At 48.5% G+C, this 22945-nt stretch overlaps 2 protein-coding genes and 1 long non-coding RNA gene across 7 annotated transcripts in view; 2 read left to right on the forward strand and 1 right to left on the reverse strand.

Annotated features, from left to right (window-relative positions):
• Nucleotides 1-4996, reverse strand: part of USP2 (ubiquitin specific peptidase 2) — a 25885-nt gene extending 20889 nt beyond the window's left edge. For 2 of the 5 annotated variants that reach the window (XM_082340665.1, XM_082340661.1), the window contains exon 1: nucleotides 2663-2778. Coding sequence is in view for 1 of the 5 variants with exons in the window: in XM_082340666.1 (XP_082196792.1) it covers nucleotides 4770-4981 (212 nt within the window). In the remaining 4 variants the exon portion in view is untranslated. Of the gene's footprint in view, nucleotides 1-2538; nucleotides 2612-2662; nucleotides 2779-4769 lie in introns of those variants that run through there. The other 3 variants (XM_082340666.1, XM_082340662.1, XM_082340664.1) reach the window with 3 other exon arrangements.
• Nucleotides 1-21599, forward strand: part of LOC309605192 (uncharacterized protein) — a gene marked incomplete at its 5' end in the record, with an annotated part of 34246 nt that extends 12647 nt beyond the window's left edge. Inside the window, one exon of the mRNA XM_082340669.1 lies at nucleotides 21386-21599. Coding sequence (XP_082196795.1) covers nucleotides 21386-21520 — 135 coding nt within the window. The 3' untranslated portion in view covers nucleotides 21521-21599. The remainder of the gene's footprint in view (nucleotides 1-21385) is intronic.
• On the forward strand, nucleotides 903-13514 carry LOC309605195. Its single transcript, XR_014231285.1, has 3 exons — nucleotides 903-1727; nucleotides 4749-4824; nucleotides 5071-13514. It is a non-coding gene; the product is annotated as an uncharacterized lncRNA (long non-coding RNA).
• Nucleotides 21600-22945: the final 1346 nt, after the last annotated feature.

The raw sequence follows: 22945 nt of genomic DNA on the forward strand, positions 1-22945 counted from the left end.
CGCCCCTTGCATTACCTGGCACGGCTGTCCCTGGAGGCTGCAGAACGCACCCCGGGCGGGAGAGTGGGCCGGGGCCCTGGCTATAGCCTTGCTGCGCAAGACAGGGACAGGACGGGCACTCACATGGCCACGAGTCTCCTTGTTGCCAAAGGAACGGCCTGAACTGAATGGCCCTTTCATGGGGCAGTGGGAGGCCAGCCGATTGGCTGTGATCCCCCGTCCCCCTCCCTGCCCAGCATGGGGCCCCTGCTGCCCGACTCCTTTCACTGTTTACCCAGAGCTGGCAAGTACAGGCATGTGGTTCCAGGCAGTGCCTCCCCAGGTGCCCGCCACCTCAGACAGCAGGGGCAGCCCCGCTGCCAGCCTCCTCCTCCGTGCCATCCCACCGGGGCCCTCGGCTTTTCCCTGCTCTGCCAGGCTTCCCTCTCGCTTTGCTCAGTTTCCCTCTCTTGGGAGGTGTGGTGGCATCCCTCTTCCTGAAAGGATGAGTGAGCTAGCTGGCCACTGCCCCGCCAGCAGGTACTGAGCACCCCTGGACCAGGCATCACCCTGAGTGCTTCTCGGGCAGCCTCTCATTTCTCAGCAGCCCGAAGTCCAACACTCATACAGCCTTCCCTGCGCCCCTGGCTTACCAACATCATTTGAAGGTTTAATTTTTTTACGTTAAATTGAAATTCAAAATATTTTCATTCAAAATTTTAAAAAAACAGACAAGACGTTTAAATAATGAAACATTCAAATGAAGCATTTAGCGTTCATATTTCTGAAGTTATTAAAGCTTAAAACTGCACTAAGACTTCTGCGTATTAACTCAATCCTCACGACTGCCCTAAGCGACAGGTGCTAGTATTATGCCCATTTGCAGATGAGGAAATTAGGGTTCGGGGAAGTGATGTGGATTTCCCCAAGGTCACACTGGGAGCAGTGGCGGAGCGGGACTGGGACCTACCTGGGCTCTGTCCGCTGACAGCTACCCTGAAGCCAACCCCCCACCTCCCTTCTCACTTCCCTGGCCTCTCCCTGAGCTGGCACAGGGTGGGGGGCCTGCAGCATGGGGTTGAGGGGGATCCAGGCATCCACTGTCTAGGCAACAGCATGGCAGGTTCAGACTCCCGCAGGAGCTGCCCTTCGAGTTTCCACTGCAGGCGAATGAAAGCGAAGCCGGGTGCAACCTGAGCCCCAGTACAATGCTGATCGGCCGAGACATGGTCCAGGAGGCCTCCATTTCACCCATGATGCCAAGCTCCTGCATGTCCCCTGGCACCAGCATATGGCCCCAGCCAGGGACCTTGGTCCAAGGCCTGGTTATGGACATGCCCCTCAGCCTCCTACCCTTGCTGCAGCTCAGCCCACCCCCGAGGTACCCAGACTAGGTGAGTCAGGGGTTAAATGAACCCTATCTTCCTGGGGCCACCAGCCCTTTCCGTCAGCCACTGTCATTTCCTGTTACTCACGTGAAGGGCTCCCTAACCTGCCCAGCCAGGGGAGGGACTTGCTCCCCAGGAATCCCAGGCACTCCTGGCACCCAGAGTAGGGGATGGGTGATGCCCAACATCCCAGCAGCCTTCACGGCCCCTCTCTGCCCAGATCTGCTCTCCTTTCTGGGGTGAAGGCGTGCCAGCTTCTGTGGCCTCGCCACTGCCTGGATAGAGAGCCCCTAGCTGGGCTTCAGAGGTGCGCCTCAGCCGGATTCAGTCCCTTCCCTCCTACTCAGGTGTCCGGGACAGGTGAGTGGGGAATCCCAGCCAGTTCCACTAGGTGCTTGGAAACCTCCACAGTGGTGACCTCAGAGCTTCCCAAAGCCGCTTGCTAACAACATCGGAATGAGGCAGTGAGACAGCTGACCTTGAAGGGTAAAGTGGGCTGAGAGAGGGGCCCTGTCATCTACACTTTCCAAGCCGCACGCCCAGCTGCTGGGGCACTGCCTACACACAAGCGTCAGTTCCTAGGGCGAGGAATGTCCCGGCCGAAGTAGAGGATGCAGGTGCAGTGGAAGGTCAGGGTGAGGGATATTTGTGCTCTCATAGTCCAGGAGTTCTGTTTACTCCTCTCAGGCCCACTTCCCTCCAGCCTGCCACTAGCGGCTCTGCCTCCCAGGGGCTGGCACCCACCCCACTGACCCACCAGTTTAGTGCCTAATATGCCTTGGCAGGGGGTCATCCAAGGGGCAGTGGGTCCCTCTCAGTCTCTCTAGATCCCAGTAGTTACCCAAGGGCTGGGAGGGGGTGAAGAGGTAAGATAAAGAGACTGGAGATTAGAGCCAGAATCCGGCCTGGAGGAGAAGAGGTGGGTGGGCTTAGGGCAGTGTCTCTATCCGGCGCTTCTTGATTTGGGGTTGGGAGGGGGTGGGCATCTCTACACTTCCAAGAAAAGGCAAAGATATGGGCCCCCCGGGCAGTATTGGAACCCTTAGATTCTCTTTTCCAACCACCTCCCTTCCAGGCACTCTCCTGGAACCCACCCCAGGGGAGAGCCCCAGGCTCCCTCCCTCTCCTCTAGGGCTTCATCTTTCCTCTTGGTCTTGTCCGTAGCACCTACCAGGCCCGGTGGGGCGGCGTCTCACATGCTCCCCCAGACAGACAGGGCTCCCCCAAACAGACAGTCCAGGGGCCTCCGGACAACGGCCCTGTGAAGTTCGGACACCAAAGGGGCAGTTACTGACCTGTGTCTGGGGACACTGGACAGGATCTGGGGGCTTCTCCTTCCCCAGCAGGGCAGGGAGTGCAGTGGCCAGCCCAGAGGCAGGACTCTGACTCCGGCCGGGTAATCCGGAGCTCAGGTTACCGACTCCGATATATATAGTATCTTATCTGACCTCACAGAGATGGCTAGCTCCACTCACTGGCATTCCAAGCCCGGGGAGAATTAAAGGGGCAGTGGCAGGCCCTCCCCTCGACGTGGCCCGGTGCCAGGCAAGGAGATCCTATGAGACTGTTTGAAAGGAGGCATTTTGAAATGGAACAGAAGGAGGATTCAAGGGGAAACAACTGGAAAGAGGGTAGAGGGAGGGGGGTGGGATTAGGCAAAAACATGGAGAAGGAGGTGTCAGTCACTGAACTGGAGAAGAGGAGGAAGCCTCAGTCCACCTCCTTTAGTTTTGAAATGGAGGAGACCTAGAGGCACACAGGTAGGGAGAGGCAGGAGGGACCCCTCTCAGTTTCCAGTCCAAACTCTTTTATAATGGACTTCTAGGCCTGGGCTCGTATTCCGGGTCTTTCCCTTTTATTGGCTCTGAGACAGTGGGCAAGTCACTTAAGCTGTCTGGACCTTATTTAGTCTGTAAAGCAAGAGCAATAATAATGCTATACCTCACAGGTGTGAGGGTTAAATAATATTTGTAAATTTCCTGGCACATAGTAAGGGTTCAATAAATGATAATTATTACTATATTGAATACTTCCACTTACTATTATAATTAGTGGTAGTATTTGTAGTAGTACCTCCCGGGTGAAGCTTGCTAGGGAGAAAAGGGCCTCCAGCCCACCCTGTGGGAGTGCTCTGTTCTAATGCCAGAGAACAGTGCCATGGTTTTCTGAGCTGGTCCATGTCCCATAACTGGCAAGGCAAACGAGGCTTGCCCTATTCCCAGACGTCCAGTCGACCCATCAGAGAAGGGCCAGGCCCACTTGGGCTCCTTCCTCCTCCATCCAGAAAAATATAGCAAGTGCAGATTCCCCCAGGCTACCAGGAGCAAGGCTGGCTGCTCTGGTGTGTCCACTCTACCTGTAGGAATGCTCAGGATCCCGAGCCTACGGAGCGGGGCTGGCTGGGCAGGGTCACAGGAGGAAGGTGCTGGATTCTTAACCTCTTGGGCCTTGGTGCTCTTGTCTGCTCCCAGTCTGTTTCTCGATGGCTCTCCCTGAGGACTGGGAGTACCCGGGATGGTGCCTCCACCCTGTCTCAGCAGAGGCTACTGACTCAGCTCAGGTCATGATGATGCACTTCAGAGGACGCCCTCGTACCCGGCCCTCATTCTAGTCCTCATTCCGACTCCAGTTTGGCGTCATTTACAGCATCAGAGGAGTGGTGGCTGCTCCAATCTCAGCCCAACCAGCTCTCCTTTCCTCCACTTTATGCGTCCCCGACTTGGGGACCTTCTCATGCCTGTGCCTGGGGAGGTGAGCATCAGCAGGATCCAGCTCAGGCCCATTCGAAGCGCAGCCAGATCAGGAGGTAGATGTTCACACCTTAGCTAGAGTGGGTTGGCCAGAGCTTCCTTAGACTGTTAAGTATAAGTTACTTGCCTTGGAGCAGCGCGTGCCTGCTGCTGGTTTGGGATTGGTGAGAATTTCAAAGATGCCTCTTTCTGGTTTGGGATTGGTGGAAAATCTCCTCTTCCACTTGACTGCTACCCTCCCCCCACCCCACCCTCTTTGGCAAACTGACCAGAGACAGCCCCCAGGAGCTTTGAGAGGAGGGAGTAAATGAGCTGCCACCCACACGTGGGGAGGGGGTTGTCAGGGTCCAGGCGTCACTCTCAGCCACATCCCACACAGGGCTCAGAGATCCGGTCCTGCCCAAGCACCGTTTCCTTAGAACACACGGATCAGCACACAGATGGCTCTTCCCGGCACCCTAGGCTGTCAGCTGGCAGGCCCCGCCCCCATACAACTGGTACCCACTGCTGGAGATCCTCAGCGCAGCTGGCGCTCGCCCTACATTTCTAGTGCCCATTCTGCCCAGGCTGTCGTTGACACCTCACTTTCTGAGCCTCGAAGGACACTGCCCTCCGCATTCCCCCTCCTCAGTCTCAGACAGGTGGCACGTACCTGCCTCTTCTCCGAAGACGGACGAGTCGAGCCGGGCACAAGCATGGAGCTGCGGGTGAGTCCCGGCTGGTACCGGAGCAGCGCAGTGAGAGGCAGCTGACGCAGGGGGCTCCCTGGCCTCGGCTCCTGCCCGCCTCTCCCGCACCTCCGCAGGGGGGCCCAGGGAGGACCTCCCTGGGAAATCGGCGCCACCCAGCGGGCAGCCGCCTCATTGCGCCGGGGCGGGCAAAGCGACAGCCCGCGTCTCGCGTCACTGAGACGCGTCACTGCTATTGGCCTGTTCCTATTGTGGCGTCATTAGAGCCCCGCCCGGCCAGGATCTCTCAGGCGACCGATATATGCAGAGAACCACGTGGAGGAAAGGCACGCGAGTTTGGAGGGGGTGGAGCACCTGAAGTGGACCTGAATATGACACGACGGGACAGCTGCAAGGTATTGGGAAAGAGGAAGGGTCATGGGGAGAAGGCTCAGAAGTTGAATCCCAGGGCGTATGTATCAGCTTTCAGCTTTTAGGGAAGGCTAAATGTTACCGCTCCTTCCCACCGGGCTGGGAGAGGGCCAGTTCTTCTGCCTCTTCTCTTTTTCGCTCCTCTTTCTCTACTCTCTGCTCGTTTTACTCGCACGAGACCAGTGACTGATGGTGCCTCCTTGAGTGGGTAAACGGTGGCACTGAGTCAGTGGAAGAGATTCTCTTTTGTCTTTCAAGAAAAAGCTGAAAGGAAACTTGAATTTTTGCGGTTCCCATTCTTTGTGTATAACCTTTACCCCATCCTCCACAGTGGTGAAGAAAACCACACAGCCAGGTAGATTGGTGCCAAGGCAAGTCCAGGTTTTCAATTTCACCTGGACCATCAATCCTTCCAAGTGTCCTTAGCTCCTTCTCTTCTCTTTGGCTGGTATTTCTGTCCATCACCACCCTCCTCAAGTCCTTCAAGTCTTCTGTTTCCTAGAGAAACTAGAGGCAATCAGGAGGGAAACACTTAAAGTTCTGTGTACAAACATAGCTGAGTGAAAGAGGTGTCCCTCTTTCTTGTCGAAGACAAATCCCTTCTGGATCTCAACTCTTTTGTTTCCTTAATGTTACCCAAAAACTGGGTTCGCCTCTTGGTGGGTGTTGAGCCAAAAGACACAACCAGGCCAAAGATCAGGAGAAGGAAGAATGTTTTACTTGCAGCAAGTACGGAGAATGCAAGGGATCTTTCCTAAAGCAGTGTCTCCCTGAACAGCAAAACTGGGGAAGTTTTAAGCTAAGAGTGCTTGTGTATTCGTGACGGGGCTTGAGCGGAATTCAGCATAGAATTGGGTCAAAGTTGGGCTTCCCTGGTGGCACAGTGGTTAAGAATCCGCCTGCCAATGCAGGGGACACGGGTTCGAGCCCTGGTCTGGGAAGATCCCACATGCTGCGGAGCAACTAAGCCCGTGCGCCACAACTACTGAGCCTGAGCTCTAGAGCCTACGAGCCACAACTGCTGAGCCCGCGTGCTGCAACTACTGAAGCCCGCGTGCCTAGAGCCCATGCTCTGCAACAAGAGAAGCCACCACAATGAGAAACCCGCGCACCTCAACGAAGAGTAGCCCCCACTCGCTGCAACTAGAGAAAGCCTGCAAGCATCAACAAAGACCCAACGCAGCCAAAAATAAATAAATAAAATTTAAAAAAAAATAAAAAAATAATTGGGTCAAAGTTTAACAGAGAGCTTTAGTTGATTGAAATTAGAGTGTCAGAAAAGATCAACATCATTCCTTAGGTTCATACCAGTCTAGGGTCTCAGCAGATAGTTACCATCTTCCACCTGGTTGGGGGCCTTAGTTCAAGCCCAACTCAAAGACTTGCATCAGATTGTTATGTATATCCCTTGAGGAGGAACTAGGACTCTGTTTTATTAAACTATTGTTCACTATTGCTTACTGGACTATTGTTTCTTTTTTTCCCCCATGTCCTCAAGTCATTCTCTATGTCTGCGTCTTTATTCCTGTCCTGCCACTAGGTTCATCAGTACCATTTTTTTTTAGATTCCATATATATGCGTTAACATACGGTATTTGTTTTTCTCTTTCTGACTTACTTCACTCTGTATGACAGACTCTAGGTCCATCCACCTCACAACAAATAACTCAGTTTCGTTCCTTTTTATGGCTGAGCAATATTCCATTGTATATATGTGCCACATCTTTATCCATTCATCTGTCGATGGACATTTAGGTTGCTTCCATGTCCTGGCTATTGTAAATAGTGCTGCAATGAACATTGTGGTACATGTATCTTTTTGAATTATGGCTTTCTCAGGGTATATGCCCAGTAGTGGGATTGCTGGGTCATATGGTAGTTCTACTTTTAGTTTTTTAAGGAACCTCCGTACTGGTCTCCATAGTGGCTGTATCAATTTACATTCCCACCAACAGTGCAGGAGGGTTCCCTTTTCTCCACACCCTCTCCAGCATTTATTGTTTCTAGATTTTTTGTTGATGGCCATTCTGACTGGTGTGAGGTGATACCTCATTGTGGTTTTGATCTGCATTTCTCTAATGGTTAGTGATGTTAAGCATCTTTTCATGTGTTGTTGGCAATCTGTATGTCTTGTTTGGAGAAATGTCTTTTAGGTCTTCTGCCCATTTTTGGATTGGGTTGTTTGTTTTTTTGATATTGAGCTACATGAGCTGCTCGTATATTTTGGAGATTAATCCTTTGTCAGTTGCTTTGTTTGCAAATATTTTCTCCCATTCTGAGGGTTGTCTTTTCGTCTTGTTTATGGTTTTCTTTGCTGTGCAAAAGCTTTGAAGTTTCATTAGGTCCCATTTGTTTATTTTTGTTTTTATTTCCATTTCTCTAGGAGGTGGGTCAAAAAGGATCTTGCTGTGATGTATGTCACAGAGTGTTCTGCCTATGTTTTCCTCTAAGAGTTTTAGAGTGTCTGGCCTTACATTTAGGTCTTTAATCCATTTTAAGTTTATTTTTGTGTATGGTGTTAGGGAGTGTTCTAATTTCATTCATTTACATGTAGCTGTCCAGTTTTCCCAGCACCACTTATTGAAGAGACTGTCTTTTCTCCACTGTATATTCTTGCCTCCTTTGTCAAAGATAAGGTGACCATGTGTGTGGGTTTATCTCTGGGCTTTCTGTCTTGTTCCATTGATCTATATTTCTGTTTTTGTGCCAGTACCATATTGTCTTGATTACTGTAGCTTTGTAGTACAGTCTGAAGTCAGGGAGCCTGATTCCTCCAGCTCCGTTTTTCTCTCTCAAGGTTGCTTTAGCTATTCGGGGTCTTTTGTGTTTCCATACAAATTGTAAAATTTCTTGTTCTAGTTCTGTGAAAAATGCCATTGGTAATTTGATAGGGATTGCATTGAATCTGTAGATTGCTTTGGGTAGTATAGTCATTTTCACAATGTTGAGTCTTCCAATCCAGGAACATGGTATATCTCTCCATCTGTTTGTGTCATCTTTGATTTCTTTCATCAGTGTCTTATAGTTTTCTGCATATAGGTCTTTTGCCTCCTTAGGTAGGTTTATTTCTAGGTATTTTATTCTTTTTGTTGCAATGGTAAATGGGAGTGTTTCCTTAATTTCTCTTTTTGATTTTTCGTTGTTTGAACTATTGTTTCTTGACTGCTTTTCCTTTGTTTCTGCATTCCCTCCCTTCCCTTAATCTCATTAATTACTGGGACTTGTTCAAAGGCTGGCATCGTGGCCAGGCTTAGATCACAAAATAGCTTAGGCCAAAAATGACTTCTCTTCCATCAAGAAAGCCATGCCTAGTTCTCTTTCTCCAGTTCTCTTTCTCTTCTACCCCATCTGCTTACCTTCGGACCCTCATTCCATTGCATTTTACGGACAGCTACTGGACACGCCAGGTAGTCTTCTAGGAACTGAGGATATAACAGTGAATAAAACAGGCAAAGTAAGCTAAGGGGCTTACATTCTAGTAGAAGTAGAAGACAGTAACCAAATAAGGAAATAAGTAAAATATATAGTATTGGATGGCAGTAAGAGCTGTGGAGGCAAATAAAGCAGGGGGGATGATACAGAGTGTATAACGTGTCATCAGAGGTCTCAATGAGAAGGTGACATTTGAATGACCTGAAAGAGGTGAAGGAGTGAGCCATCTAGAAATCTGGGCAAAGAATGTTCTAAGTAGAGGGAACAGTAAACGCAAATGTGCTGAGATAGGCATGCGCTTGCCACCTTCGAGGAAGAGCAAGAAGGTCAGTGTGGCTGGAATGCAGAGAGTGGAAGATGAAGTCAAAGAGATAAGGGAGGGACCTCGCCTTGCAGGGCCCTAGGCCATTTCAATGACTAACTTTTACTCTGAGATAGGAGCCATTGGAGGATTTTGAGCAGAAGAGGGACATGGATGTCATTTTTGCTTTAACAGAGTCCCTTTAGCTACTGTACGGAGGACAGACCTGAAGAGAGCCAGAGTAGAAGGAGGATACTGTTTAGGAGGTCACTGCAATCATCTGGTAAGAGGTGATGGTGGCTCAGGTTAATGTGGTAGCAGGAGAGGAAGTGAGAAGTGGTTGGATTCTGGATGTATTTTGAATGTAGAGCCAACAGAGTTTCCTGATGGATTAGGTGGTGTGAGAAAAAAGGATTTTTTGGTCTGAACATTAATTGAGGATGTATAGGCTGTGGAAGGAGCAGATTTGGGAGTGGCGGGGAGGTCAGAAACTTGATTTAACACATATTAAGTTTGAGATGTTTATTAGGCATGTCAAGATGCCAAGAAAGAGGCTGGATATACACGTTTGGCAAAGTCTGTGTTGGAGATACAGAACTGAGAGTCATCAGCATATGGATGTTATTTAAAGTCATGAGATTAGAAGAGATCACCAAGGGAGCAAATATAAATAGAAAAGAAAAGATGTGCAAGGACTGAATCCTGGAGCTCTCCAACATTAAATGGTTTTAGAAGTGAGTAGGAACCATCAAAGGACATGAAAGGAATGGCCAGTGAAGTAGGGGAAAAAACCGCAGGAGGTGATGGTATGCTGAAAGCCAAGAGATGAAAACCTATCAAGGAGGAAAGATCAATTGTGTCAAATGCTGCATGTGGGTTAAGTAAGATGAGGTTGTTGGTGACCTTGACAAGAATGGTTTTGGTAGTGGTGGAGTGAAAGTTGGATTGTGGGTGGTTCAAGAAAGAATGGGAGGAGAGGGAGGGACAAGGTATAGACAACTCTTTTGAAAAAATATTTATTTATTTATTTGGCTGCACTGGGTCTTAGTTGCTGCACATGGGATCTTCGTTGCCACGTGTGGGATCTTCGTTGCAGCATGCAGGATCTAGTTCCCTGACCAGGGATCAAACCTGGGCCCCCTGCATTGGGAGCGCAGAGTCTTAACCACTGGACCACCAGGGAAGTCCCCTAGACAACTCTTTGGAGGAATTTTGTGGTAAAGGAAGGAGAGAGATTGGGTGGGAGCTAAAAGGAGAAGTGAGGGTAAGATGTTACCCAAACAACCTGGGGTCTGCTCTCCTGCGCACAGTAAAGCCAATCTACTGACACTGGGCTGTAGTGAAGGAAAGTGCAATGTTTATTGCAGACGCCAAACAAGGGGTATAGGCAGCTAATGCTCAAAAAAACTCGAACTCCCTGATGACTTTCAGGAAAAGGATTTAAAGATGGGGTGAGGGAGCGGGTTGTGGGGGTGTGTGATCAGCTGGTAAACATTCTTCTGATTGGTTGGTGGTGAGATAATCAGGAGTTACTATCATCAACCTTCTGGTTCCAACTGTCTGGAGTCTAAGTGTTTGTGGTCAGCATGCAGTTAACTTCTTCCACCTGGTGGGGGTTTCAGTATCTGCAAAACAGCTCAAAGGACATGGCTCAGAATATTATCTATAGCCCTTGAGGAGGAACTAAAGGTACTTGACTTGGTTTAATGGCTAAACTCTTATTATTTTGTCTTGTTTGACTGTTTTCCTTTGTTTCTGCATTTTCTCACTTCTCTGATTAAATTTGTTCTTTGGAACTCAGGGAAGCCCTAGGAGGCTAAAGTTTTTCTACAAACAAGAGGCAGGCAGAGGACATGGGAAGGTCTGTCCCGGGAGGGCCCCATAGGGTCCTGCTCAGCTACAAAGAAAATTTTTTAAGTTGATGAGATTATATGTTTGTATGTTGATGAGAAAAAGCCAGTAGAGTCAGAATAGACGATGCGGGAGAGAGATCACTGGAGCAACGTCCTTGATGAGGTGAGAGTGGATGGGATCTAGTACAGAAGTGAGGGCTTGGCTTTGGCCAGGGCACAAAACGTGCATCCAGAGTAAGAAGAGAGAAGGCACAGTATTTGGGCACTGATGTAGGGAGGTGGATGGATGTGGTGGGAGCTAGTGGACATTCTCTCGGATGGCCTCTTTTCGCTCAGTGAATTAGGAAGCAAGGTCAGCTGAGAGTGAGGATGGAGGAAGGGCTGGAAATTTAGAGAGGTGTGCGCGGGGCTAGTTAATAAACTAGTCATCTCGGGGCACTTAACTTTGAGTGTGTATCGGAATCACCTAGAGAGTCTGTTAAAGCCCTGTCCAGAGTTTCTGATTCTGGAGGTCTGAGGTGGGCCTGCGAATGTGCATTTCTAACACGTTTCTGGGAGATGCTGAGGCTGCTGGCCTGGGGTCGGCCCTTTGAGAGCTAGCTAGCGTGTGCCAGTGGGTGGGAGAGTGAGCGAATGAATTGTGGACATACAGTGGGATTGTCAGGCAGCATCAAGGGCCCATCCGAGGTTAGAAATCATGGATTGGAAGTGTCTCCATTCAGTATTCTATCCCGTCACATTCAGCCACTGTCCCTGGGTAGAGTCCTGTCTTTAAAACTTTCATTTTCTGCCACCTTTCCCTTTGACATGTAAGTCTCCCAATTCTTCCCCTTAAAAGCATGAAAATCTCGCTAATTCCCTGGCGACCCACGTTGGTTAGGACTCTGTGCTTTCACTGCGAGGGCGCGGATTCAATCCCTGGTCGAGGAATTAAGATCCTGTAAGCTGTGTGGAGTGGCCAAAAAAAAAAAAAAAAAGAGTTCATATACATGAAAAGCTCTCAATAGTGCCTGGCATGTAGTGAGTGCCTAAGACCACTCTGATCTGCTACTCATCCATCAACTACTACTTGTATGGGCTGACGATGCCCAAATCTGTACTTTCAGGTGGACCTCACTCCTGAGTACCAGTCATAATTATCCAAATGCCTCCTGACATACCCTTGGACATCACATCAGTATCTCAATTTCAGCACGTCCAAACCTTAAACTTATCATTTTCCAACCGTTTGTTCCTCTTCCTTTAATCCCCACATCTATGAATGGTGGCATCATCTATCCAGTTTGCTACCAGAAATTTGCTAGTTTCCAACTTCTCTCCTCCCATAGTTCTCAAACAGAGGTATTCTCTTAGTCTACCAACTCAGGAAACATAACATTGTTTTTCTGTAATATAACTACATTTCTATTTGGAGCCAGCCCCTATTCTACTGCAGTGGTGGACACTGAGTTTCAGTTACTTGGTGGAATTGCCCCTCCTTTCTCCAGGGATTGCCTGAACTCCAGGGGGTGTCCCATATGTATTTGCTAAAGCCCTGGAGGAAGTGGCCCTTGTTATTAAGTGGCCATCCAAGTGTCCACTGGGATGTCTGCTTCCTGGTAGCTGCTTGTGTGGCCTCTTTAGGGTTGATGTGTCTCTGCTACCTCTGGGTCATTCTGGGACACTTGAGAATTATTCTGCGGCTTCCAGGCCCCAGAGTAGCATGAGAAAATGTGATGCTGTCCAGGGTTCCAGCTGGGTCCAAAATAGGCTGCACTCTGCAGTCATTTCCTCTTTCTGGGGACCTGTCCCCTATCTGAGGACCTACCCAGGATGGGGCGGTGGGGACCCACAGTGGTCAGATCTCAAAACCTTCTCTGGGTTTTTTGCTGTCTCTGTGCTTTCCCTCTGGCTTGTGTCTGCTGGTAGGCATGCCAATGGGAGGCCTGGCTCTACCCAAGATATTTTCTCCACATCTTCTGTCCAGGCTGTGGCTCCTTTCTGTCTTATTAAGGGTCTAGGCAAATGAGATGTAAAAGCCAGAAGTGGCTTCCCATTTTTTCCCCTGGTTTTTGCTGTCACATCCTTCCACTGAAGCATAAACACAAAAGCTTGGCTGGTTAAAGTGGGGCTATGGGCGTAAAGGGAAGCCAACAAAAATAATATTTAAAAATATCACCGTATTCACTGCATCTCATGGGGATCATATCTTGTATTAAAAAAAATATTTATTTATTTATTTATTTATCTTGGCTGCGTCGGGTATTGGTTGCCACACATGGGATCTTCGGGCTCTTTGTTGTGGTGTGTGGGCTTCTCTCTAGTTGTGGCACGCGGCTCCACGGTGCGTGGACTCCTCGTTGCGGCACACAGCTTCTCTAGTTGAGGCGTGCGAGCTCAGTTGTTGTGGCGCGTGGGCTTAGTTGCCCCGTGGCATGTGGGAACCTGCGTACCCTGCATTGGAAGGCGGACTCTTTACCACTGGACCACCAGAGAAGTCCCCGGGGATCATAGCTTTCTGATTTTCTTTCTTTTGTTCCCCTAAGGTTCTCCTCTCTCCATTGCTTCTGTCTTAGTTCAGAGTTTCATTCTTATAAATCTCCTGGTTTGGCAAAATTTTCTCCTCAACCCCGAGGGTCAAGTTGCTGGAACAGTAGGAGGTTTTTACGGTTGAAGACCTCTGATAAAAAATAAGATTAGGAAGACTGAGTGACCTATTTAATGCCCAGTAAATATTTTATCCTGACTAAAATCAACAGTAACATTTAGCACGCGTAGTAAAGGAAATATCAGTAACATTTTACAGATCTGAAGTTAGCAGTAATATGTATATTGTAATTTCTACTTATCATCCCTGGGTGATTTCATCTTTTTAGGATTTCCCTGCAGTTTCAACAAGAGAGTGGTAAATCTAGTTTGTTTTGATGCAGGTGATGTGTAGTTAGTTCTTCTCATGCCAGGTACCTTCTGCAGGCAAGTGATGCCTTCTGAGCTTTGGGATTTCCAGATGCTATGGCCCCCACTGGTCCCATCATGGTCTTTGAGCCAATTGGGGGAACCCTCTATAAAGGGTGCCTATCTGAGATTGGATCATATGATTTTTGACAGCTTGATAAGGAGAGCAGGAAAAACCATCCTATAGTAATTTTTTCTTTTTAATTAATTTATTTAATTTATTTATTTTTGGCTGCACTGCACAGGCTTTCTTCGTTGCTGCGCGCAGGCTTTCTCTAGTTGCGGCGAGCAAGGGCTACTCTTCGTTGCGTTACATGGGCTTCTCATTGCAGTGGCTTCTCTTGTTGCAGAGCACGGGCTGTGGGCGCACGGGCTCAGTAGTTGTGGCTCGCGGGCTCTAGAGTGCAGGCTCAGTAGTTGTGGTGCACGGGCTCAGTAGTTGTGGCACATGGGCTTAGTTGCTCTGCGGCATGTGGGATCTACCTGGACCAGGGCTCGAACCTGTGTCGCCTGCATTGGCAGGCGGATTCTTAACCACTGCGCCACCAGGGAAGCCCAAAACCATCCTTTAAAAGTTGCAAGTTTTCAGTTTCTAGCGAGGGAGAGACTTCACCTTGTGGCTGACTCTTTACTTTGGGAAAATCACCACAAAGGGCTTTTAGTTTCCTAGATGTAGAGCAAGTGTCCAGCACTGAGCTGAGAGGAATGTTAGATCTGATGGATGGGAATTGTCTTCTGACCTTCTTGCTTTTTAGAAGGCAGTGGGGAGAAAGCGTTTCTTGGCTTTGAGTTTCAAGTGCTCTTGCTGGGTCTGGGCCCAGCGGGTGTGTACAGGGGCCGAGGTGTGAGATGGGGGCACGGAGGGCTGGAGGTGATGGAAGGTGAGAGGGAGCGGGGTGGATGGCGGACGTCCTACAGGCCTACTCACGGCGCACACGGCTGGCTAACATGGACATTTGGGAATGAAATGAGTTGGCGTGTGCTGTGAGTCTGGGTGAGTGGCTGTTAGGGTTAGAGGCGTACCCCAGCCTGTGCCTCTGAATGAAGTGGACTTTCCACTGTCAGTTGTGCTGAGACAGGAAGTAAAGAATGGGGGGTGGTGGGCCTTAGACTCGCGGCGAGAGGCTTTCCCCTCTCCAGGCCTCCTGACGCTGTGTTCTGGGCTCTGAGGTGTTGGGGTGCTCAGAGCGTTCCTGGAGCTGACCCTTGCCTCAGGGAGTGAGGCTGAGAAGTGTTCCTTTCAGGACCCTCCTGTCCTTGCCCTGCCTCCCCTTCATGAGTTTGCCTGAGGTGGGATAGCTCAGCGGTTCGAACAGCCATGGTTCCCGCCCATGGTCTGGTCCAGCTCTGTCCAATAGAACTTTCTGTGGGGACGGAGCGCCACCAGCCACATGTGCTACTGAGCACTTGAAATGTGGCTGGCGTGGCTGAGGAACTGAAATTTTAGTTTACTTCAATGCAATTTGTTTAAGTCTAAATACTCACATGTGGCTAGTGGCTACCATATTGGACAGCTCGGGTCTAGATGGCAGGAAACCATGAAGCTGTAAAGCCTGAAGCCTGAGCCCAGAGCTGTGACGCTGGCTGTTGTCGTCAGAGGACACGGAGGCTCCAAGAGGCTGTGTCACCCTGTGTGAGGGGTGGAGCTGCCCCAGAAGGCCCCGCAGCAGGAGGGGGCAGTGTACTGAATGTGCCAGGGCTCAGGCTGCCCGAGAGTTGGCCCTTCCTGCTGCTGACACACCGGGAGCCCAGGACAGTGGGACCGGGCATCAGGCCATAGTTAAGCTGTTTGCCTACCGTCCCCCAGTGACTGCGTCAGGCCAGTCCTACCTGTCTGGCTCAGTCCCCAGAGATCCAGAGAGTCCAGCGCATCCATTATCAGCACACCTCTCCTGTAGCATCTCCTCGCCTGGGCCAGGTCCCGCCCCACCCCCTAAACCCCCTTGTGCCCAGACACTGCTCTGGGGTGGGCAAGCTCTGCTTCATCCTCAGCCTCTTCTTCAGAGGTTCTCTTGAGCTCCGGCCTTAAATGAAACTCACTGTTCCCTGAGGACACCATTTCCCCTGAAGCCTCCTTCAGTGGAATCTGCCTTTGCTCTGACCCTCACACACCTCAGGGTCAGGAAGTGGGGTTTGGGTTTCCTAGGGCTGCCATGACTGGGTGGCTTCAAGCAACAGAAATTTGTTTTCTTACACGTACACTTTTGGCCAGAAGTCCAAAATCGAGGTGTTGCTGGGGCCAGGCTCCCTCTGAAGCCTCTAGGGGAGGATCCTTCCTGGCTTCTTCCAGCTTCTGGTGGCCCCAGGTGATTCTTGGCTGGTGGCAGCATCACTCCAAGACATGGCTGTCTTCTCTCTGTGTCTCCTGTGCCTCTGTGTTCAAATTTCCCTTGTCTTATGAGGACGCCAGTCTTTGGTTTAGGGTCCACTCTAGTCCTATGACTCCATTTTAGCTTGATTACATCTGCAGAGACCCTATTTCCAGATAAGGTCACATTCTTAGGTACCGGGGATTGGGACTTGAACGTATCTTTGTTTTGGGGGGTGGGCCACAATTCAACCCACAACAGGTCGGGTAAGTGTCCTTCCTCCCTTGCTCTCTCCTTCAAGCACCCCAGCTGGATCTCCAGGCATCTAGTTACCCTACTGCCACCCTTCTTCACTGCTGTCACGTGCTGGCTGCAGGTCCCTTGTCTCCTGGCTCACTGTCTTCCTTCCTACCCCTTCTCCTTCATCATCCTCCATGATTTCAACAGCCATGTGGATGCTCCTTGCAGCCCTCTGGCCTGTCAGCTTTTGGCCCCTTTACCTCCTCTCTCTATGTGTGATCTGCCCACCCTCTGACCTCTTCACATCCTGACCCAGTTAAGACTCTTTCTTATTTTTTGGCTGCCCCGTGCATCTTGTGGGATCTTAGTTCCCCGACCAGGGATTGAACCCACGCCCCCTGCATTAGAAGCACGGAGTCTTAACCACTGGACCACCAGGGAAGTCCCTAAAATGGATCATTTTAATCACTCCTTTGCTAACTTCCTCTATTCCTTTGCCCCTCCTTCCCTCTGCTGCTCGTGCCTGGAAAAACCTGGACCCTCCCTGAGGCCATCTGCCCTTCCTTGGTATGCCTGCACCCATGCAGGTGAATGATCCTGCAGAAGTTCACCCAATTAAGTCCCCTTTATATTCATGGCCACACACCTCAGATGGGTCACACTCAGCACTGCCCAGCACTTCTATTATGTTTCCATGGTATGTTTATTTTCCCACCATATTAGTTTTCTACTGCTGTGTAACGTATTACCAGAAACCTAATGGCTTAAGACACCCATGTATTATCTCACAGTCTGTAGGCCAGAAGTTCTGTTGGGCTCAGCTGGTTCTCTGGTCAGGGTCTTACAAGGCCAAAATCAAGGTGCTGGCCAGGCTGGCTGTTATCCGGAGGCTCGAGGCAAGATTCCACTTCCAAGCTCATTTAGGTTGTTGCCAGAGTCCAGTTCCTTATGGCTACGGGTGTGAGGTCCCTGTTTCCTTGCTGGCTGCTGGTTGGGCTCTGCTTTCTGCTCCTAGAGGCTGCCCACAGTCCTTCTCACGTGGCCAGTGATGGCACGTTGAGTCACCCTTGTGCTTCAAATCTCTGTCTTCCTCTTCCGCCACTAGCCAGAGAAAGTTCTCTGCTTTTAAGGACTCATGTGATTTCATAGGCCTACCTGGACAATATTCCTCTTTTAAGATCAACTGTGCCATTTAACATAACACCGTCATGGGGGTGACATCTCATCTCAGTCACAGATTCCAGGGATTAGGGGTATAGAATCTTGGGAGGCTATTTTTTTTTTTTCTTTTAAGGTCAAATTTATTGTCATAAAGTTATTCATAATACATTATTATTATTTTTCCTTGTTGGTTATCTATTTTAAATATAGCAGTGTGTACATGTCAATCCCGAACTCCCCATCTATCCCTCCCCCCAACCCTTCCCCGCCCGGTAACCACAAGTTCATTCTCTAAGTCTGTGAGTCTGTTTCTGTTTTGTAAATAAGTTCATTTGTATCAGTTTCTTTTTTAGATTCCACATAGAAGTGATATCGTATGATATTTGTCTTTCTCTGTCTGACTTGCTTCACTTAGTATGATAATCTCCAGGTCCATGTTGCTGTAAATGGCATTATTTCATTCTTTTTAATGGCTGGGTAATATTCCATTGTATATATGTACCCCACGTCTTTATCCATTCCTTTGTTGATGGACATTTAGGTTGCTTCCATGTCTTGGCTACTGTAAAGAGCACTGCAATGAACATTGGGGTGCATGTATCCTTTCAAACCATGTTTTTCTCTGGATATATGCCTGGGAGTGGGATTGCTGGATCATATGGTAGCTTTCAAAATAAAGTTTTTAAAAAAATAAAATTAAAATTTCTGACTACAGTAACATGTATGTGGGAAGGGGTAAGTAGAGTTATAATATCCTAAGGGCCTTGATTTTTCCATAAAGAGGATAAAGGTTTTGATTAATTTAAGAATTTGATAGGTTAAATGTGCATATTGCATTTTAAAAAGAATCCACTGGGGCTTCCCTGGTGGCGCGGTGATTAAGAATCCGCCTGCCAATGCAGGAGACACGGGTTTGAGCCCTGGTCCGGGAAGATCCCACATGCCGCGGAGCAACTAAGCCCGTGTGCCACAACTACTGAGCCTGCGCTCTAGATCCCACGAGCTACAACTGCTGAGCCCGTGTGCCACGACTACTGAAACCGCGTGCCTAGAGCCCGTGCTCCACAACAAGAGAAGCCACCGCAGTGAGAAGCCCGTGCACCACAATGAAGAGTAGCCCCCGCTCGCTGCAACTAGAGAAAGCCCGTGCACAGCAACGAAGACCCAATGCAGCCAAAAATAATTATTTGTACTTTTTTTTTTAAAAATAAATTTATTTATTTATTTATTTTTGGCTGTGTTGGGTCTTCATTTCTGTGCGAGGGCTTTCTCTAGCTGCGGCAAGTGGGGGCCACTCTTCATCGCGGTGCGCGGGCCTTTCACTGTCGCTGCCTCTCTTGTTGCGGGGCACAGGCTCCAGACGCGCAGGCTCAGTAGTTGTGGCTCATGGGCCTAGTTGCTCCACGGCATGTGGGATCTTCCAGACCAGGGCTCGAACCCCTGTCCCCTGCATTGGCAGGCAGATTCTCAACCACTGCGCCACCAGGGAAGCCCTAGTCTTTTTTTTTTAATAGATCTTTATTAGAGTATAATTGCTTCACAATACCGTGTTAGTTTCTGTTGTACAACAAAGCGAATCAGCCATGTGCATACATGTGTCCCCATATCCCCTCCCTCTTGAGCCTCCCTCCCATCCTCCCTATCCCACCCCTCTAGGTCATCGCAAAGTACCGAGCTGACCTCCCTGTGCTATGCTGCTGCTTCCCACTAGCCAACTATTTTACATTCGGTAGTGTATATATGTCGATGCTACTCTCACTTCGCCCCGGCTTCCCCCTCCTACCCCGTGTCCTCAAGTCCATTCTCTATGTCTACATCTTTTCATGTGGGTTTTTTTAATTAAAAAAATTTTTATTGATGTATAGTTGATTCACAATGTTGTGTTAGTTTCAGATGTACAGCAAAGTGATTCAGTTACACATATATCTATGTCTGTATCTATTCTTTTTCAGACTCTTTTCCATTATAGGTTATTACAAAATATCGAACCACTCCTACTTTTTGATATGCCTATTTTCTATTATCTACTTTTTTCAAACCTATTGCATCTTCCCTTCATCTCCTCACCCTCTTATTTAGCTGATGGCCTTGCTACTCGTGTGGAAACCCCTGAACTTCTACCCTCAAGTTCACAAACCTCCCCTCTTCCACACCCATCTCCTTTGCCTTTGTTTCTCATCTGGATCCCTCCTTTCTCACCTCCCCAAGGACTCTGCTTCCTCATTTTCTTCTCCCCCTTGTTCATCAGTCTTTCCCTGTCTTCATAAGTAATTGCCATCAATGTACACCATGCTCTAGTCTCTCCCGTCTTAAAGATAAACGACTCCCCTTGACTCTGCTTCCCACACCAGTCACAGCTCAGCTTCCTGGAAGAGAAGTCTACACCCTCCCATTCACTCGCTCACCCCTTCCAAACTGGCCTCTGTTACCCCTCCTCCACTGAACTGCTCTTGTTAAAGTGACTATTGCTGCATCACAAACCGCACCAACATTTAGCGGCTTTAAGCAATTTATTAACTTGATTGACATATACACACTGCTATGTAGAAAATCGATAACTAATAAGGACCTACTGTCTAGCACAGGGAACTCTACTCAATACTCTCTAATGACCTATATGGGAAAAGAACCTAAAAAAGAGTGGATGTATGTATATGTATAACTGAATCACTTTGCTGTACACCTGAAACTAACACAACATTGTAAATCAACTATACTTCAATAAGATTTTTTTTTAAGTGTAAAAAAAAAAAATTATTGATGGGCTTCCCTGGTGGTGCAGTGGTTAAGAATCCACCTGCCAATGCAGGGGACATGGGTTCGAGCCCTGGTCCGGGAAGATCCCACATGCCACGGAGCAGCTAAGCCCGTGCACCACAACTACTGAGCCTGCACTCTAGAGCCCGCGAGCCACAACTACTGAGCTTGTGTGCCACAACTACTGAAGCCCGTGCTCAGTATTTTAGTGCCCTAGAACCCATGCTCCGCAACAGGAGAAGCCACTGCAATGAGAAGCCCGTGCACTGCAATGAAGAGTAGCCCCTGCTCGCTGCAGCTAGAGAAAGCCCGTGCACAGCAACGAAGACCCAACACAGCCAAAAACAAACAAACAAACAAACAAACAAATAAATGTATTTTAAAAAAATTTATTAATGTGTTTCATGCTGCTGTGGTTGATGAGCTTACCTGGGAACTTCTCACTTGGGGTTTCTTTCTCACGAGGTTGTAGTCAGCAACCGCTGGGCCAGGAGTCATCCAGAGGCTCACCTGAGCTGGATGTCCAAGATGGCGTGGTGACTCGGCCGGCAGTGGATTTTGGCTGTTGGCTGGGAGCTTAGCTGGGGCTGGTGACTGGAGTGACTACATGTGGCCACTATGTGACTTGGGCTCTCAGAATGGTAGCTAGGTTCCAGGAGGGTGTGTCCCAGGAGTGAGCATTCCTGGAGAACCAGGTGGAAGCTGCAAGGCTTCTTATGACCTAACTTTGGGAGTCATGTAGCATGATGTCTATCATATGCTATTGGTCATAAGCAAGACACAAGGCCATGCCAGGCCCAAGGGAATGGGATTACACAAGGGCATATTTTATTTAGGGGGTCATCTTTGGAGACCAGCTACCATAGTCACCAACAACTTGGTCCTCGTCTTACTTGACTTCTTAACAGAAGTTGACCTAGTTGATTGCTCTTTTTCAAAACTTTTCCTTCTCTGGCTCTGCTAACCCCTGGCTTTCCTCTTTCCTCACTGGCTGCTCTTTAATCTCCGTTGCGTCCCCCTAAACGCTAAATATTGGACCACCTCAGATTCTAGGTCTGGGCTCAATTATTTCTCTATAACACCTCCCTGCATGATCTTACTTGTCCCGTGGTCAGTGCCTACCACCCAAATGCTGATGTCTGTCGAATTTTCTCTAACCCCCATCTCTCACCTGTGCTCAGGACTGGGAGAGCCAGCTGTCTTCTCGATACTCCATTTGGATATCTAATGGGCATCGCAGATTTAACAAATCCACTTCTCCACCCCAGTATTCCCCATCCTTCTCTGTCTCAACACATGGCATCACCATCCACTAATTGTTCAAGCAAAAACCCAAGGGTCATCCAGGATTTCGTCTCCTTTCCTTTCAACACTCCACCTCCATCTAAACCACTAGTAAGCAAGTCCTCTCTGTTTTTTTTGGGTTGGGCATTAATATATTTCTTTAAGTACATTTGATTTATATTGCTTAGCAAACTAATAGAGACTAAAAATATTACTAGGTTTATAATGTAAAAGCAGTCTGTTACCCCATCCTACATTCTCATTCCCCAAAGCAGCTACTCTCAACTATTTCAGCTAGTTTTTCTGCTATTTACTTTATTTTTATATTTCAAAATTTCTCATATAGCTAGCTATTTCTTGATTTTTCAGTTTTAAGTCTTATCTGTTGACTTTCACCTCTGGAAAATGAGGTTTAGCTCTCTTAATGCCCATTTCCTCCCCCACTAAACACATATACTTAGCCTTCTCCCATCCTCCAATATAGCTTTATCACAATTTTTGGTTAAAATCACTGTTTAGTGTTTATATTAGTATGACTCTGTAAATATTTCACATCTAAGCTGTGTAATGTGCTATATGATTAGAATTCTTTTTTTCCTCCCTCTGGCGTTTCTGGAGTTAGTACTTGCCATCCTTTTTTTTTTTTGGTTGTTGAGAATTTAAAAAAACCTTTATTTTAAAATAATTAAAAATTTACAACAGTTATAAAAATAATATGACGAGGTCCTGCGTACCCTTCATCCAATTTCCCCCAATGGTAACATTTAAAAAATATATATATATATATACACACATATTTATTTTGTTTGCACAGGGTCTTAGTTGTGGCATGCGGGATCTTTGTTGCAGCGTGAGGGATCTTTTTTGTTTTAGTTGCGGCATGCATGCGGGGATCTAGTTCCCCCATCAGGGATCAAACCCGGGCCCCCCGCATTGGGAGCGTGGAGTCTCACCCACTGGACCACCAAGGAAGTCCCCAGTGGTAACATCTAATACAACTGTAGTACAGTATCAACACTGGGAAAATCGATATTGGTAAAATCCACAGACCTTACTCAGGTTCACCAGTCCTCCCAGTTTTAACTCTGTATCTATCTCAAAGTCACCACTTCTGTTTTTGTTTTTTTTCAAATTTATTTATTTATTTTTGGCTGTGTTGGGTCTTTGTTGCTGGGCGTGGGCTTTCTCTAGTTGCAGTGAGCGGGGGCCACTCTTCGTTGCGGTGCGCGGGCCTCTCACTGTGGTGGCTTCTGTTGTTGTGGAGCACAAGCTCTAGGCACGCGGGCTTCAGTAGTTGTGGCACTTGGGCTCAGTAGTTGTGGCTCGCGGGCTCTAGAGCACTGTCTCAGTAGTTGTGGTGTATGGGCTCAGTAGGTGTGGTGCACGGGCTTAGTTGCTCCACAGCATGTGGGATCTTCCCGGACCAGGGATCGAACCCGTGTCCCCTGCATTGGCAG

This window comes from Balaenoptera borealis, assembly GCF_965194805.1.
Source record: "Balaenoptera borealis genome assembly, chromosome: 11".
NCBI lineage: Eukaryota > Metazoa > Chordata > Mammalia > Artiodactyla > Balaenopteridae > Balaenoptera > Balaenoptera borealis.